Source organism: Cottoperca gobio, chromosome 21 (genome assembly GCF_900634415.1).
Source record: "Cottoperca gobio chromosome 21, fCotGob3.1, whole genome shotgun sequence".
Classification (NCBI taxonomy): Eukaryota; Metazoa; Chordata; class Actinopteri; order Perciformes; family Bovichtidae; genus Cottoperca; species Cottoperca gobio.
Window position 1 is genome coordinate 7,474,304 of NC_041375.1, and position 16,572 is coordinate 7,490,875.

The following is a 16,572-nucleotide window of genomic DNA, read 5'->3' on the forward strand; positions in this document are numbered from 1 at the left end:
CTGAACCTGTGCAGAGGAGAAACATGCAGTCTGTTTGTAGGCTTCTATTTAAGCATCAGCGTTGGATAATCTCACTTATTTAAAGTTATATTTATTTGTCAGTTCATTGATCCCTCCACAAACAAATGTCCTGTGTGAGGAGTCATAGTCAGTTCATTTGATGGATTATTATTTACTCACCATCAGTATAACAATTAGACAGTTCATTGGGGAGAATTATACTGTAAATGTCTAAATCCATTTAAGACAATCATCACATAATGATCAATGCTTCTTATTTCCAAAGTAATGATGACGTTACGTGTGCTATCTCCTGATTTTGCTCAGTGTAGTCAGGAGTAGATTATTGTGAAAGAGAGAGAGAGAGAGAGAGAGAGAGAGAGAGTTGCCCACTTTGAACAGCTCGTATCCAGCATTGGGTCCAAGAAGGTTTAAATGGAAAAATGTAGGATTCTAACCTCCTCATACTATATTATAAAGAAATAATATATGTTTTTATCACTCACAAGTAGCATTTTTTTTGTTCTAAACTCCTAAATATGTAAAGTGCAGCAGTTGATTTGTGGTACCTCACTCAACAAACCTTTTGTCTTCAGTTTTGTAATATTTAGATTGTCTGTTCTGTCAAACTGCCTCCCTGATGTACAGTAGAGAATGTGCGTCACTGCCAGCTCCCCCACACCAAGTGATCAAGTGATGTTGTTCTGCATCTGACATCTCCTCTCTCGGGGGAGGCAGGCCCCGTTTTCCATGCCCGCAGGTTCCAGCTCTGTTGTGGGGTTCCCAAGGCCTCAGGAAAACACAGTTTACAACATTCCCACAGTGGTGGCCACGGAATCACTCTCTTCCTCTCCTTCCCACTTCTGTTGAACTGGGGTTTCTTCTTGCCCATGTTGTTGTCAGGCAGCGGTTTGGGAAGCTGCCCAATGGTTCCTGGTTCGTTTACTGAGGGGGACAAGGAGGAGGAAGAAGAGGAGGGGACCCAAAGTCTTCCCAACCCACCGTCCACACCAGCTATACTGCTTTGTTCACCATTCAAGACGCCCCCTTCCACTCCTAGCCACAAGATCTTCTCAGTGGCGGAAAATCCTTCCCATGAGCGGCCCGGCTCTGCGGAAGTAATTAAACATGGTTAGTTTGTTGTACTGGACATTGTCATGCTGCCATTAAGTGATCCCCAGGCTCACAAACTCAGATGCAAAGCATGATGTTAGACCTACTGAAGAGCAAAAAAGACGTTTTGTTCCTAAACGTTCTGTTTTGACATGAGCAGAGCAACAATCAGTAGACTTTGCTAGCACATCTGTGTATTTCGTAGGTGGATAAGCAGCCAATCTTTAGATTAAGCAGTTAGGACTGACATGAATGTCAGTTCAGTGTCAGTTCATGTTGTCATTTCCAGTAAAAGCAGTGAGGCTGAACTTAGACATGCTAATATCAACATGCTTGCATGATCCCAAAGACAGCGCTAACATGTCTAGAAGGTATAATGTTTCCAATGTTCACCATCTTAGTTTAGCGTGTTAGCATGCTAACTAGCACAAAACTCATAGAGCAGCTGAGGCCGGTGGGAATGTTCCATTAGTTCAGCAGGTATTTGGTAATAAACCAAAGTACTGGACAAAGTGACATTTCTACATGATGAAGGGGATCACCAAACAATCTAACCAAAGGCAAACATATGTACCAAATTCCATGGCATTACTTCCAATAGTTGACAGTCTGGACGATGGTGGAAAGACGACGGACCGACCTTACCATAGAGCCATACAGCTAACATGGCAAACAATACATAACATTTAGAAGCATACATTTTTTTTTTTCATCTCATCAAATATCTCAGTGTCCTGTTACATGTCTAGCTGTTTGATTAGTTGTTGAATCAGCACATATTCATCAAGCTCTGATTCCAGTAATGAGCTGATGTGCTTCATAAAGCCTAATTAGCAATAACTAAAGTGAAGAATTGTAAAAAGTGCAACGGGAACAGAACCAGACAATCTTAATAGGTTTGTTTTCCACCCCGGGCACTTGCTCATTTCCCATCATCACTGCTAATGAGTGAATATGGATATTAGTTTAATACAATCTGCCAATTTTCTCCAAGACACCCCTTATAGTTTTTACAGCAATATTGTTCTTGAAAGTCAGGCCATGCGAGAAAAGCTGGAGTACTCACGCAATAAGGAAACATCTCTCAAATGAGAGGGAACTAATTGAGTATAAGAGCAAAGTTACAGACTGTGACAGTAATTACAGAAGCAATGACGTGACATCCTTCCTGTCCTCGCCACATTTCACGACTACCGGCTCCTTTGGAAAACAGTCAAATTAAGCCTCATTAGGCCCCTCTAAGGTTTTTAATTATCACACTTTTATAAGTAAAGATTCTTTCAATATTTCCAACCATATACTCCTTAATTATATCAATAAAGCTGAAGGAATTCCCTCTGTGTGTTGTGCTGGAGCACTGATTGAGTGTTTTATAGAGCAAGACGGCCTTAATAGAGGAAAAGTGCTTCCGGATGCACATGTGCTTGGTCACAGTATGACACAAAAATGATCAATATTTTCAGACTCCTTAATCCACACTCAAGCTTTCCTGTTCCATTGATGTGACATGAGCTCAAACGGAAAAGCTTTTCTTGGAAGACAAACTGTCATCTCTGTGATTCATATTAAACTGCTGTTGAACTGTTTTGACTAATTCCACTGTGTTTGCTGTGGGGTGAAAAAAATGTGAAAGGAAAGAAAAAAGGAGCTGGATAAATCTTACACTAGGTCAGAATACCTGTGTGCGTGTGTGTGTGTGGCGGCGGTAAACACGCAGCGATGTGGTCATTGGAGGAAACTAAGAACGCCTAAGGAATGAGATCATTCAAATTAAACCGCGTGGCAATTACTTAATGGTAACAGGCTACTCTGCAGTGCAAGAGCAGGAGAGCAGGCCGCCTGAAAGAGAAGTAGACACAAAGTAATTGTGATGGAACTACTTAACAACTCACAGGTGAGTTTTGATCTAAACAAACATGACTTTTACTCTCTTTTACACAAATAGGGTCTATATTTTGTTAAGCAAACACTACTGACATATTCATAGGCACACACACACACACACACACACACACACACACACACACACACAGCAGCAGATTTTTATATGAAAACACCAGATCCATGGAAACAACTTTTAATCCACGTCTAAGAGCTGTGGTCGCCTCATGAAACGAGCTGCACTGCGCTTAACATCCCTTTGCATGCTGGTCTCCAGTTGAAGCGGAACACTGCGGTGGTATTAGCAGAGGCTGTTTAGATTTTGATTGCAGTTTGTGGTGCAAATAAAGTTAGGAATGAATAACACCATTTAGCTTTTTCCAGGCTCCCAGTGATTTTCTGAAGAAATAAACCTTTTACCATCTCTGTTTCTCTTTTGGTTCAAAGGCAAAGGAAATCACTTTAGTGTTTAAATAATGCTGGTCACGATTTTAAGTTCTCATGTACAAAGCAGCCAATAAACTATTAATGTAGGTAGCCAGTGTTTAGTTTTTAACCGGAGAGAGTTTGCGAAAGTCACCAAGTTTTTCTTTTTTAACTAATGCAGTGAGATATATTGAAGTCCTGAGAGGCATGTGAGAAATAAAGGTTCTGGTGATCAATTTTCTAGGTCTGATCTACTTTCTTTCTCTCTGTGTTTATGACTTAAGAAGAGGTAAAAATGAAAACTTTTATAGTTTTGGCAGGTGTTTGTTGTTGTAATACTCATTTTGGCCACAAAAGGCTGAAACGCACTACTTCCCCATGTTCTAAATAGGACAAAAAGCCTTCATGTTATCTTCTTTCTTCTGTTTTTATTGATAGACAGGCAAAAATCAATAAGACATTTTATTGCAGTATACATTCATTTTTTCTTTTAAATATGAGATAAAACAAAAATAAGTAATGACAAAAACTAGATACTCTACCTCAACCACATACATATCCGTATATCAATCACTTCTTAGAAAGATTATCTTGACAAAACCTATTTTCCACCTGTTCATCAGCAAGTTCACATGAGACGTAGAACATCTGAATTTGGTTTTTCTCACTTGCCTTTCAGGTCTTGCGTAGTTATCTCACTGTGGAATAAAACTCTTCATGTGAAAACTCTCTGATGAATTCATCCATGGGGAACGTAGCAGGAGGCCTTTCTAAATAAATTGTAACATAAAATAAGTTTGGACTTGAAATAGAAGTCTCTTACAATGGAATCTCCCCACAGGAAGATAGTGGTTTACCAAACTGTCCACTCTGCACTGATGCAAAGGGGCTCATTCTGTGTGTGTGTGTGTGTGTGTGTGTGTGTGTGTGTGTGTGTGTGTGTGTGTGTGTTTTGTTAATGAAAGACTTGCTTCAATGACTTCTGAAAGGATGAGGCTCTTGAGGACACATGCTGAATCCTCTGAAGAAAACTCGACAGGAAAGAAAGAAAGAAAGAGAGACAAAGGAAGAGATGTGAACGACAGACAAATGAGAGGAAAGAGAGAGCAAGGGAAGGAGAGAAATTGGGATCGAGATGTCTGCCATGCTTGAAAGGAAGACAGTGCCATCTAGAGACCTCATGTGACAGCTGTGCATTTCTGTGCACACAAACTTCCCTTTCAAGCATGGCTTTTACTGTTATTTAAATGTCAAACATGTCCAACATATGATTACGACTCATTTATGTATTTAATGGAACATTTAACTGTCCCATGAGAGCCTAAATGCTGCTTAGATGCTTTATGACTCTGAAAAGAAGACAATTCTTTGAAACATGTTTGCAGATCTTTAATCCCGCCCAAGGCTTCTTTAGAAAGTAACCCAATACATCTTCTCAAGTCTTTGCCAGGACTGTTTTGGATTGACAGCCCTCTTCTCCCTTGGCCATTGTGTTCCCTGCTACTTTCACTTGGGGTTCCCAGGCTCCGCATTTTCCACGGGGCCAGTTGGGTTTTCAACAAATTGTGGTTTTCTCAAACTTTATGACATCTTTTCTCATTTATCAGCTTCAAAACAATAACAAATGTCCCATCCAGAGCTCTATCACACTTATAATAAACTGTGTTACTCTCTCTGGAGGATGTCACAAGAGACAGCAGGGAGAATTAGGCAACAACATGACTGAGATGGAGATCAATCGGTCGTGTGATCAATTTAATGTGCAACACATTATGATTGTTCAATAAGCCTCCATATCAGCTGGGTTAAAGAAATACACATACTGTACCTTATTAGCACATGAGGCCATTGTATACTGAATAATTATGTCATTTGAGAGAAAGTAACTCTCTTTTAGAAATGTTCCTTGATCTTAAAGGGGATGTAATGTGAGAAACCTTTTCCGTGCTTGTGCGCTACATTTGGGTATCTGGAGTGCACACAACCCTCTGACTGTGAAATAAGACAACACGCTCAGTTCTTTGTGGCCTTCCAAGGTCAGAAAACAACAAGCCCCAACAAACAAATATATTCAGACAGACAGAATTTAGTTTTTTGTAAACATGTTCTAGTAGAAACCTTAAATACAAGTATGAACCTGACAATGAGCATTATAGGTTCCCTTTAACATAATTGACTTGAATAATGAACCGCTCTTCTTTAATATCTATAGCGGGGCAGTCTGCTCACCTTCACGGTTTCTGTTTTATTTAGACATTTAAGGACACATTTTTGGGAACAGATCCTAGACTTTAATCACTTAACTCTCTCTAGGCATGGACCTGTACAATCGATACATAATGTACTGCACTGTATATGAGGGGGATTTCCCTAAAGAGCTGATTAAGTAATATTCTGCTGAAGCCTTGCTGGATCAAAAAACAAACACCATCTGCCGCACCTTTACTCCAGAGACTGTGCCGATGACACTGGCTCAGATATTTGGGACTAGAACAGCTCATGTTCACTGAAGAAGATGGAAGTAGGAAAGTGATCCTACTTTAGAGGAGCAGCTCTGCTGTCGAGCGGTGTGGGAGCCATCCTATGTTGGTTTAGATTATTTAAAAAAAACATACAGGGGAGGATATAGAAGTATTGCACATTTACTGGATGCAAACAAAGACGAGATATACACAGAAAAATGCACTGAGTGAGTAATGACACAAAGCATGTAGAGAAGCCGATAGGTGCAACAGTCTCAGAGAGAAGGCAGCTTTCTAGGCAATACATACAAAGTTGTTCTATTCATCATGAATAATTGTCATGCACAGAGAGAGTTTTGTTAAATATGCTTAAAGTACAGATTTTCTACATGATGGTAACACGTATATTAGTAATTAAACCCAAAGTGTGAATTGTTACCCTGCTAGCAGTGTTTTCAGTTAAGATCCAGGTCTTTAAAATTGCTCATTTAGATCTTCTGGTCATTTTTCTTACTTAAAAATCTACAATTTTACCTTTAGTATTTCTGGTCTGATCAATCCTTATGGCCATTTTCCAGAAGTCAATATTAAGGTATACGGCTAAAAAGATTATCTATCACCAAATGTAAACACATAAAAACGAATTAAAGTGCTTAATGCATCGAAAGAAAGCAGAATTAGAATACAAAAATCCAATCTAATCTACAGGGCTACTAATCTTATATATTATTATTATATTATATAGTTTAAGAGATAAATGAGCATTTCAAGGAGCTGGATCTGGGTAACGTTCCTCTGCCTCTGAACGGGACATTCAGCACATGGCATGTTTAAGTCTTTGCTTCACATCAAGTGACATTTTCACAATGGCTGTTACACTTAGGATACACACACACTCAGGACATACCAAGGCTTCTCTGATAAGTTAAGAATATATCAATAAATTAATATAATAATAGGAAGATAAGACTATTACATGACTGGTAACTTCAAATTGTTTGAAAAATAAAATGATTAACCGTTTACTATCAGAAAATAATAAGCAATGAGCAAGTTGGGTTGAGTTGGAAGAGCTTTATAAAAGAAGAGAAGGTGGATAGTTGTCAGTTTTGGTGAAGCAGGAAGTTCTTGATGGGTTGTGGTAGTGGTAACGAGTGTATGTGGCTGAGGCGATTTTTACCCATCGCTCTGCGGATCTTGATGCGACACAGGTGCGTCAGCCTGCGAGGGCATCCTGAGAAGAGACAAAGCAAAGGCATCTCCTTAGCAGATGCAGCAGAACAATACTTCAGGGTCAGACCAGTTTATTACCTTTGCCAAGGAGGTAATGTTTTCTGTGTTTGTCTTTTCGTCAGCAGGATTACGGAAAAAGTCATTTTATTTAATTTTACTCGATTATCTAAATCTGAATCTTTATAAAATGTTCTTGTCATGTTGTTAGTCATGTCAGCTTCTTGCTTCTATTGTCTGAGCTGTCAGCAAATTATAAGACACAATGTATCCAAGAGTAATTCTAACAAGCATTAAGACGTACCAATCGCAACTTGAGAAAACATTTCTGAGTTTATGTTCATTAAACTAAATGGAACAACTTCTGTCGATGTGCCATGTAGGCCTTCTCCACAGCAGGCATTTGGACTTAGAAAAAGCCCAGGTGTTACCAATAACATTTACAATGGCTGCGCTCTATTTAAATGTCCCGACAGTGTGACAGTGTGCACAATAGCAGGACCCAGAAACTGAAGCAGTTAAATAGAACTTAGCCATTGTTCATTTCTACACCTGTTTCTACTGTAGCGTGTCGAAATGTCTTTTAAATGTATAAGGCCTCTCGTGCATGCCAATCAAAATACAGTAAAAACATGGTTAGTAATATCGGTCCTCACTGATGCCTGCATATTCACAGATTTTACTCACTCCTCGCCTCCAGGAAGACCCTTAGCGCCTCCGGATCCACCTTCCTCCGATTAGGAGCCTCCAGCTCTAAGCCCTCCCAGGGCACAAAGGCCGGGTTGGCCCCGTGGTCCAGCAGCAGGTGGATGAAGTCCACCTCGCATCCGTGTCGCAGTACAGCGTCCAGCAGGCAGGAGGCAAGGCCACGGGTCAGAGCCTCTTGGCAGACGGGCCCCGTGTAGTTGAAATCAGGCTGAGCGCCGGCCTGAAGCAGCAACCGGAAACAGTGGAGGTGGTGGTAGGCAGCGCTGATGTAGAGAGGACACGCCACCAGAGTGTTGAGGGTGTGAGCACTTAAGAGGAGCCGGGGACCCAGCTGGTGGTCGATGTCTACATCAGCCTTGAACCTGGACAGAGGGAACCATGGACACACTTAAACCTTGATGCCCTGAAGAAGACACAAACTGTGTAATAATAATGTTTGAGAAGGTATTCTTTACAACCACAAGTAGCCAATATGTTGTGAAAACTTTGTGGGTTGAATTGTATTTTCTTACGCCTGGCGGAGATTAAAAAAAACAACCAAATTCTGTAAAACACTAAAAGGAAACAGAAAAAGAAAGGCTCAAAGATGGACTGGTTTGGCATGAAGAGCACCAGCTGTCACCAGTTCTCAGCAGTGGGAGATAAAACAAAACCTGTCCTCAGTAAACTGTGTGAAGATACACATTCCACCTGTATATGACAACTCCATTATATGCAGGTTTTAGCCTGATCCTCTCCCAACCTCACCTGATGAGCTCCTGCAGTATGTCCAGCCTTCCTACCCGCGCAGCGTGGTACAGCGGCGTGCTGCGGTGGTGCCGACTTCCGTTGGGATCGGCTCGGGCTTCGAGGAGGATCCTGACACAGTCCAGGTGACCGTTCACCACGGCTACGTACAGGGCGGTTTGACCTTTTACATCCACTAGGTCCACCTCGGCTCCCTGGGCGATCAGATAGGCCAGGCTGGCAGCGTGTCCTGCTGTGGCTGCGATCCTCAGAGGGGTGCAGGGCAGACAGCCACAACACCAAACAGACTTCTCATTGATACGCCTGGCACCAAGGGAGAGGAGGGTGGTTATTGTTTTTATTAGTTGTATATTAAATTATGCTTCAGGGATATGGGGTTTCAAAGAATGTAAAACAGCAGACTCTATATAGGCTGTCCAGGTGATACGGGTTTGATTCCTGAAGGCAAAACATGTGAAATGATAAGACTGTGGGATTGTTTGCTTAATATAAGAGAATATGGGGTCAATAGGAAGGTTTTATCTTTATCAATTCTCCATGGGCTACAGTGTTTAGTGCTCTCTTTGAGGACACTGAATTACAATATAATAATAATTTATCATCAGCATGAACACAAGAAGAAGAATAATGGAGAAAAGATATCTTGCAAAAAACTAAATGACTAACATATACTCATATCAAGGGCCATTATGGTGCTGAATCTTATGTTATAACAAACGTATCAAGGAGTCAAAAGGTCTTTAGTTGCACAGTTGAGAACTGGAATCCTTTAAAGTCCTTTTGAAGTTGCAGATTTAAAAACATCCAGGAGGAGTTGTTGAGAATAAATCACATTTTCTTCCTTATTATGACGAGTTAAGAATATCTATCATAAATAAAGTTCAAAGTTCAAAATACAGAAATATTTTGGTGCAATGACGATGACAGAAAGGAAAGGTTATTAAATATTAACACTTATAAGTTGGTTACCTTTGTTTCTGAAGCTTGGAAAAAACATCAGGATGGTTTATTGTTTAGTATTATTTGTAATTTATGTTTTATACTCTGGATTATGGTCTCTAAGCCTTTTCCGTCTGGGCATATTAATTATACATGACACAAAAATAATAATAAAAAATGAATCATTGTATCCTGAGATCCAACATATTGGATTTGAAATGCTTGCTTGAGGTTTTCGATGGATTTTTGTAGAATCAAAGCCGGCCAATGACCATAAAACCACATTAAAAACAATAAACTTGCCAAAGTCTTAAAAATATCAGTGCTGTGTGGTCATCACAAATTCAGTATTTACAGATACCTGCTCTAATATACTGCTTTCAACACTGCTGGCTGCCTCAGGCACGTTGGGATAGGCAGGGCAGGGAGAACCCAAAGAAATAAAAAGTGTTTTATTGAAATAACAGCATGCTGTAAACCATGTGGAATGGACATGAACTGCCCTAAACCCATAATAATGGGTTGGCTGGGTGTGGAGCCTGAGTGCTGCACACAACCACTGTGGGATTGGGGTTAAATGACCACTCTACTGTATGAGCACGACAAGTTTCACTAACTGTACGGACAGTATCCATGTGACAGTGAAGTGTTCGAGTCCCACCGTGGCCTTGAGGCACACTGTGAGAAAAAAGGACGCATTTTGTTATAGCACTGCAAAGGCAATGAGGATAAAAGCACCCAGCACATGGCGTGTGTTATGCAGTACAAGACTGCTTTGTGGTGGAGACGTGTAATGCCATATTCTGTGCAGCATGTGTGTCTCTCAGGCTGTCACTCAGCTAAACCTACTGAACAAACCACAAACCACTTAGTGCCACACATGGACACAAGCTGCCAGTTCTGCTGTAACACGGAGCACAGTGTGACCGTCGGGGGACAAAGACTATTTTACACCTCAACAACAAAACAAAAAACTGACCCCGCCCCCCACCCCCCACCGTCTGAAGCTGTCTTCCTGCAGAAGGTTCCTCAGGGTTTCCAGATCTCCGACGTAGGCTGCGTTGTGCAGCTGCATGTCATCCTGCTCCAGAGGTTTGTCGCAGAACTGCTCCTGGAGCCATTCCTTAAGGTTACGGCCTGGTGAGCACACGCAGATAAGAAGCTGTCAAACTATGGCTCGTTCTGCAACCAATGCAAAATACTGCAATCTGCAATCAAAGCACCATCATATCTGATGTATGCTATGCACTAGTTCATTCAAATCCAACACTTTATTTGTCCCAGGGGGCACATAGTATACAATATATACACAATATAAGAAGAAAAAGAAAACTTAAGAAAGCAAACTGTACAAATAACATATTATTAATATATAATACGTAACATGCATAACGTAAGCTGTACACAGTATGATAATAATGACAATGACATACACATATGTACAGTTCTATAATATATAGATGTATGGCGATGCAATGAACTCTGCCTGCTTTATTGCTTTTCAGCACAGATCTCCAGTTGTTTTCCTGTTTTAGACGGTATAGTGAAATTACACAAAGAATATACGTATTTGAGAATTCTGCATTTGACAGTGCTTTTCTCACTCCATATTTGCTGCATAACTGTACAAATGTCCCAGCTGAATGTGGCAAGAATCTGTTGTAAAATGACTCATCGTGCTTGTGCTGAGCTCCTGAAACTCTCTGGTGGTCCCCGGGCTCCTCTTGGGTCCCACAAACAGACAGGTCACAGTAACAACAACACCACAGAACTAAACCAAGACCTCCCTGACACGCTCTATTAAGAGATTTAACACAAGCTTCCCAAATGTAATTATTGCAGTGCTGAAGTGTTACATTGCATTTTACTGTGCAGGTGTTACAGTTTCTGTGTCCACCACTTGTAGTAAATATATATGAGCTTGAATGGTCAACTTCTGATGAAAGCCCAGTTTCACCAATGTGATGGAAAAAAAAAGATCCTGTCATTATAATTAGAAACGTTCTGGAAATAATGACACACAAGTCATTATTTTGGGAAGGTTTCTTGTTATTTTGAGATACTAAGACTTAATTTTGAAATATTATGTGATTATTTTGGGAGACTAACTCATTATTTGAGATATTAATTCTTTATTTTGAGATGAGTCATTATTTCGCAAAACGTTTGTCATTTTAATGACAAGTTTTCATCTTATTATTTTTCTTTTACTAGTGGAAATGGGTTTACATCATTTTTTTTGATCCATCCATTATAACTCTTATCATTTGTAGAGCTATGACAGCAGAACATTTCAGACACACTGTGGATGTTTACTGACTCCATGTGACACACCTTTTTACACAGGAGTCACCCCCAACAGCACCAGCACATATGTTATTGTTGCCATGCTCCGTGAAGTCTTCCTGTTATTGTCTCATGGAGGACACACGCTCCTCGGACAGGACTGGTGGATCATTGAGACATGGTTTACCTGCAGCAGTGGCACTGGGCAGATCAGACACAGTGATGAGCGGAGGGAAGTTGATACTGGGCGGCTCGTCAACATCCGCCTCTGGACCGTCCGCCATGCTCCTGAAATATCAACCTGGAACTAGTGCTCCGCCAGAAGATCGACACTGGTTCCCCCAAACACAAGAAACCCAGCTGACTCAGACAAGAGACATAACACACGTGACTGTGTTGATGACGGCGTCAATGCGCAACTTCCTGACTGCGGATTTAAAGGGGAGACGTCGCTTTAAATGCGAGGGAACATGAGCATTTTATCTGGATACAAACTGTTTTTAACGCCTTATAAAACGTATACAAATTAGTTACAAGTTTTTAATTAAATAGTTTTGTTAATTATAATTTTTTTCCTGTGATACATTTAAAAAAGAAAATACTGTATTAATACTGCATGAAACAAGGAGTTGGGAAATACTGATGTCAATGTAAGAACATATAGATTGACATATATATTATTTGTGGACTCAACATGAAGGTCTAAATGTTGTTTTAAAACAAACATTCTGGAAAATATCTATATTAATTCTGAGGCACATTAACATGTGTTTTTATATGTGGTACTGCTGGGATTCAAGCCGCCCTCCCAGAAGGTCACGTTAAAGGTCAAACAGCAGTACCAAAAGGAAAGGAGTTTGGACTAATTATCTCCTTCAGCTTGTACATACTGTATATCCATGTGTCTGTCTACACAAAGGATACACATTCTGTTTAGCTGCTGGTTGTATGTAAGCAGTCTGGGTACCTGCAAAAAGTTTTCCTAAAACGTGTCAACCGTCATTTTAACTGTTCATCTGTGGTGAGTCGTTTTTGAGTAGGTAACATACACCAGGGAGGCATGCAGCCATGGCTTTATGTTGCCTGATGACAGATGAAGCCCTCGAAGAAGAGGCCCTGGGGCTCTAAAAATACATGGAGAGGTCATCAGTGCCGCGTGGACAAGACGCCTCCAGATTTCCAGGTTTGTAAAGACACGGCTGCTTCATGGAGGAAAATAAAAGACAAAGATTTTGGTTAAGTTAGCAGGACTTTTCAATTATAATCTTGCGACATACACTATTACACATTGTTAAGTATGCAGCCAGATTTAAACCCATACTATCATAAGACCTGGGAACATAGTACACAGTTCATCCCACACTACCATTTAATAGTCATTTAATTAAATCAGAATATAAACAAAGTCAGATTGGGGAAGTTCTTTGACCACTCCAGACACTGGCCATGCGTTTCACAATAAAAATAAAAAGTTATTGGGACTAACACAAGGATTAGTGGGTAACTGTAGACAACCAAAGTGAAAGTGAAAGGTGGTGTCACTCATTAGTAGCACGAGCCATTGTGAGATTCAAAGGCAAAAAATCAAATGAGGCTTTTTTTAGCAGTCATGTTAAGTCACTTCTTTGTGGAAGGCCACAGTTAAAAGGGAAAACGCAGCGGGACAATGGATGGACTGTGCTGTAGTCTTATCTTAATCCACCTGTTGAGACGGGGCCAGCATCTTTTGTCCATGCCTTCTGCGAGGGGCCTTCAGCTAAATCTCCGACATCACAAATGCTCTGTCCAAATCTCGCTTAATAGTTGTTAAAGGGGTTTCCTAATACGCTTTGTGTGTGTTGCAGCTGTTTCTTGGCTTGCCTAATGTTACTTGAAGGTCTTAAAAAAGAAAGTGAAATGTTTCACTTCTGCCATGTCGGACTGGGCTTCAAAAGAAAAGAGTCTCGTTGAGTGTGACTTGGCCGTGCCAGACGCCACGAGGACTTCACATGAACTCGTCAAAATCACAAACCAGGGTAATTTATCAATTCACTCGTGAATTTAAACGAGCAATCCAGACCTCTCATTAAGTTTCCATTTTAAAGCCAACTTGACTTTGAGTCTTTCTCTTAACTACTCTTAAGAACTCACTACTTTCCATTGACTCTTAGAAACAAGGAGACAAACATTTACTGCAATGTAACCATTTATTTCACTCCACTACAAAATTATATAATTATTTTATCTATAATACAATCTCCACATATACATAATGTACAGTTTAATTAAAGAGAAACAGAGGATATGATACAAGTAGTTTACAGTGTACATTGTCCTAACATATAAGACATGAACACGAGGGTTCTCACTTTTCCACAAGTTTTGTTTAAGAGATTTTTAAATTTGAATTTTCAATTATATATGGACGCCCTAAGAGGCAAGTATAAAAAATAAGTTTAGTCTAATTTGTTTTCTTTCCTAAATTCCCAAAAGAAAACTCAAGTTCCACATTTTTGTATTATATAAAACAGGTGTGTGAAGGAGAACCCTCCTGTTCTAAATAGGGCTAAAAACATTCATGTTTCCTTCCAGGTGAGTTTTAATTTCTCTAGACACACAAGGTGAATATATACTGTGTGTAAGCAAGTTATGTAACATTACTGTGGTGCATTTATTTTGGCTAGAAATATATTTTAATTGGCTCCAATCTGTCGCTTTTATTCCTATTTAGAACATGGGGTGGGCGTGCACTTCAGCCTCTTGTGGCCAAGCATTAGTGTTACAACAACAAAAGTTTTTGACAAGTAAATGTTTTTATTTTTCATGTTTTCACAGACAAAAAGATGATCCTAGCCAAACGTTTTTTCACCTGTTTTTAAGTCATAAAAACAAGAGAGAAAACTATTTAGATCAGACTTCTCGTTTGCCTCTCAGGGCTTCCGTAATGCAGCATATTTGATGGACTAAATATAATAAAACAAATGAAAACAGATTTGAACTGTTGAATCCTCTTAGTGAAAGACTCAATACGATCCGTCGAATGAAGAGCATTAATAGTGACATTTCCCACTGAAGCAATGCCGTTTTTAAAAGATGTCAGAGTAGTTTTCCTTCTTTTCCTTTCTTGTAGCGGTTGGTGCCCATGAACATTTCTTCCCATTGGCAACGACCTGCTGTCTGTTCTACTAGGTTAACAGTTCCCAGCTGTATCCTGATGTTGTGCCACATATCCATTTGGTAACTCATTGGTCTGACGAGGCAGTGGAAGTGGAAACCCGGGTTTGGGCCGATGTTTGGAGGTTTGCGCAGAAGAGACAGTTTAGCTACAGTATGTGTGTTCATCACATTCACATCTAGAAAAGCTTGTTTTGATACAACTGGGCATTATAAAAAAACATTATTTAAATGAATGGATTCATAGTGTTATCATGTTGTGTAAACACTGGCAGTCTATATCTGCAGTAGAACTAACAGAGGTAACAGCTGCACTTGTGCAAGTAATGATGACATAACTTTCATTCAGAGGGAGATAGGCCACTATGCAGGGGGTCATGGCTGACTAGTTTGCTGTTTTGTTTTATGATTTGTATTTCATTAACACATGGGACTACAGTCAATTGGCATTCTTGGAATTTTAAAGAAAACTGGGACAGTGGTTTCTTTCAGTCTCACGTCTTACTATCCATTCTCCTTCACAATGATCATATTTTGATCATGCTTCATATTTTCATATAGTTGGTAAGCACATTTCTTAAAGTCACAAAAGCAGCTAAGTAAAATATTATAGTGTTATTTGTTTTTAGAAAGAATTGAAGGTTCTCACAAAAGGTTACCATCTGACCAAACATTGTCTCCGTCCCAAAAAAGAAACAGTTTGGCAAATCCTACAGTACAAATAAAGTGGAAGTACGTCCGCGATGGCGGCTGTCCTGTTTGCTCCCCTCAGGGAGGATGAAGATACGCTTACTGTCCACCTGAAAGTACATTAAATGAGTGTTCCTATAGTATGTTTTATAAGACAGAAAAAGTATTGTAACACTGCTTCCAAAAAGCTTTTCTAAGCAGCTTGAAGGTACACGTCCACACGTCTTATCAAAGTGCAGCGGTGCTGAAAACAATCTTTTTTTTGCTTGGTGGAGGAAGCTTGAAGCAAAAAAGTTTAGAAGGAAAATAAAAGATCAGTATGATATGTAAAAGGTCCCGGGCAAAGTCTAACAAGGACACCACAGTCATGTAATATACATTTCAATCCATTAGGCCACCAGGACTCTTCACGTAAGTCCTAGATTTCTCCATGCAAGACCTAGAAATGCCATTTGAACTTAACCAGTTGAATGTGAAGCGAGAATATTCAGTTGTATAGCTGTATAAGTCCAAAGTCTTCACAGCCAAGAAAAATATGAAGTAGGCCAATGAAACAAAGCTAAACTAAATGTGCCACACTCTTAACAACGGTTTGTTATGCTAGGTTAATTAAAAAACAAACAAAATTTGGTCCAGGAGTTGCTGAGTGTAGAGCAAACCTTCACGTTAATTATTGCTCATGTTGGGGTTTATAGGGCTTTTGATGAACTCACCCAGCATTAGATACAACTATTAGTTATTATTAGTCATTTACTGTGCAGTGGCTCATTCCACAAAGGCCCTTAACAGAAAAGGAGTAATAACTGGGTTTGAGGTTAGTGTGCAGAGCAGGAAGATATATATTTATTAAATGTATCTGTCAGTCACAGACGTTGAAATGGAGTCAGACCTCCCAGCCATCACATGGAGCATTATTTACCAACATCTGACATTCACA

At 39.9% G+C, this 16,572-nt stretch overlaps 1 protein-coding gene across 1 annotated transcript; it reads right to left on the reverse strand.

Annotated features, from left to right (window-relative positions):
• Positions 1-6,268: 6,268 nt before the first annotated feature.
• On the reverse strand, positions 6,269-12,084 carry asb1 (ankyrin repeat and SOCS box containing 1). The gene is made up of 5 exons (XM_029459720.1): positions 11,980-12,084; positions 10,505-10,643; positions 8,568-8,870; positions 7,800-8,182; positions 6,269-7,116 (listed from the first exon to the last, which is right to left on the reverse strand). The coding sequence occupies exons 1-5, from the start codon at positions 12,074-12,076 to the stop codon at positions 6,986-6,988; spliced, it is 1,053 nt and encodes a 350-aa protein (XP_029315580.1). The 5' UTR covers positions 12,077-12,084; the 3' UTR covers positions 6,269-6,985.
• Between the last annotated feature and the right edge of the window lie 4,488 nt (positions 12,085-16,572).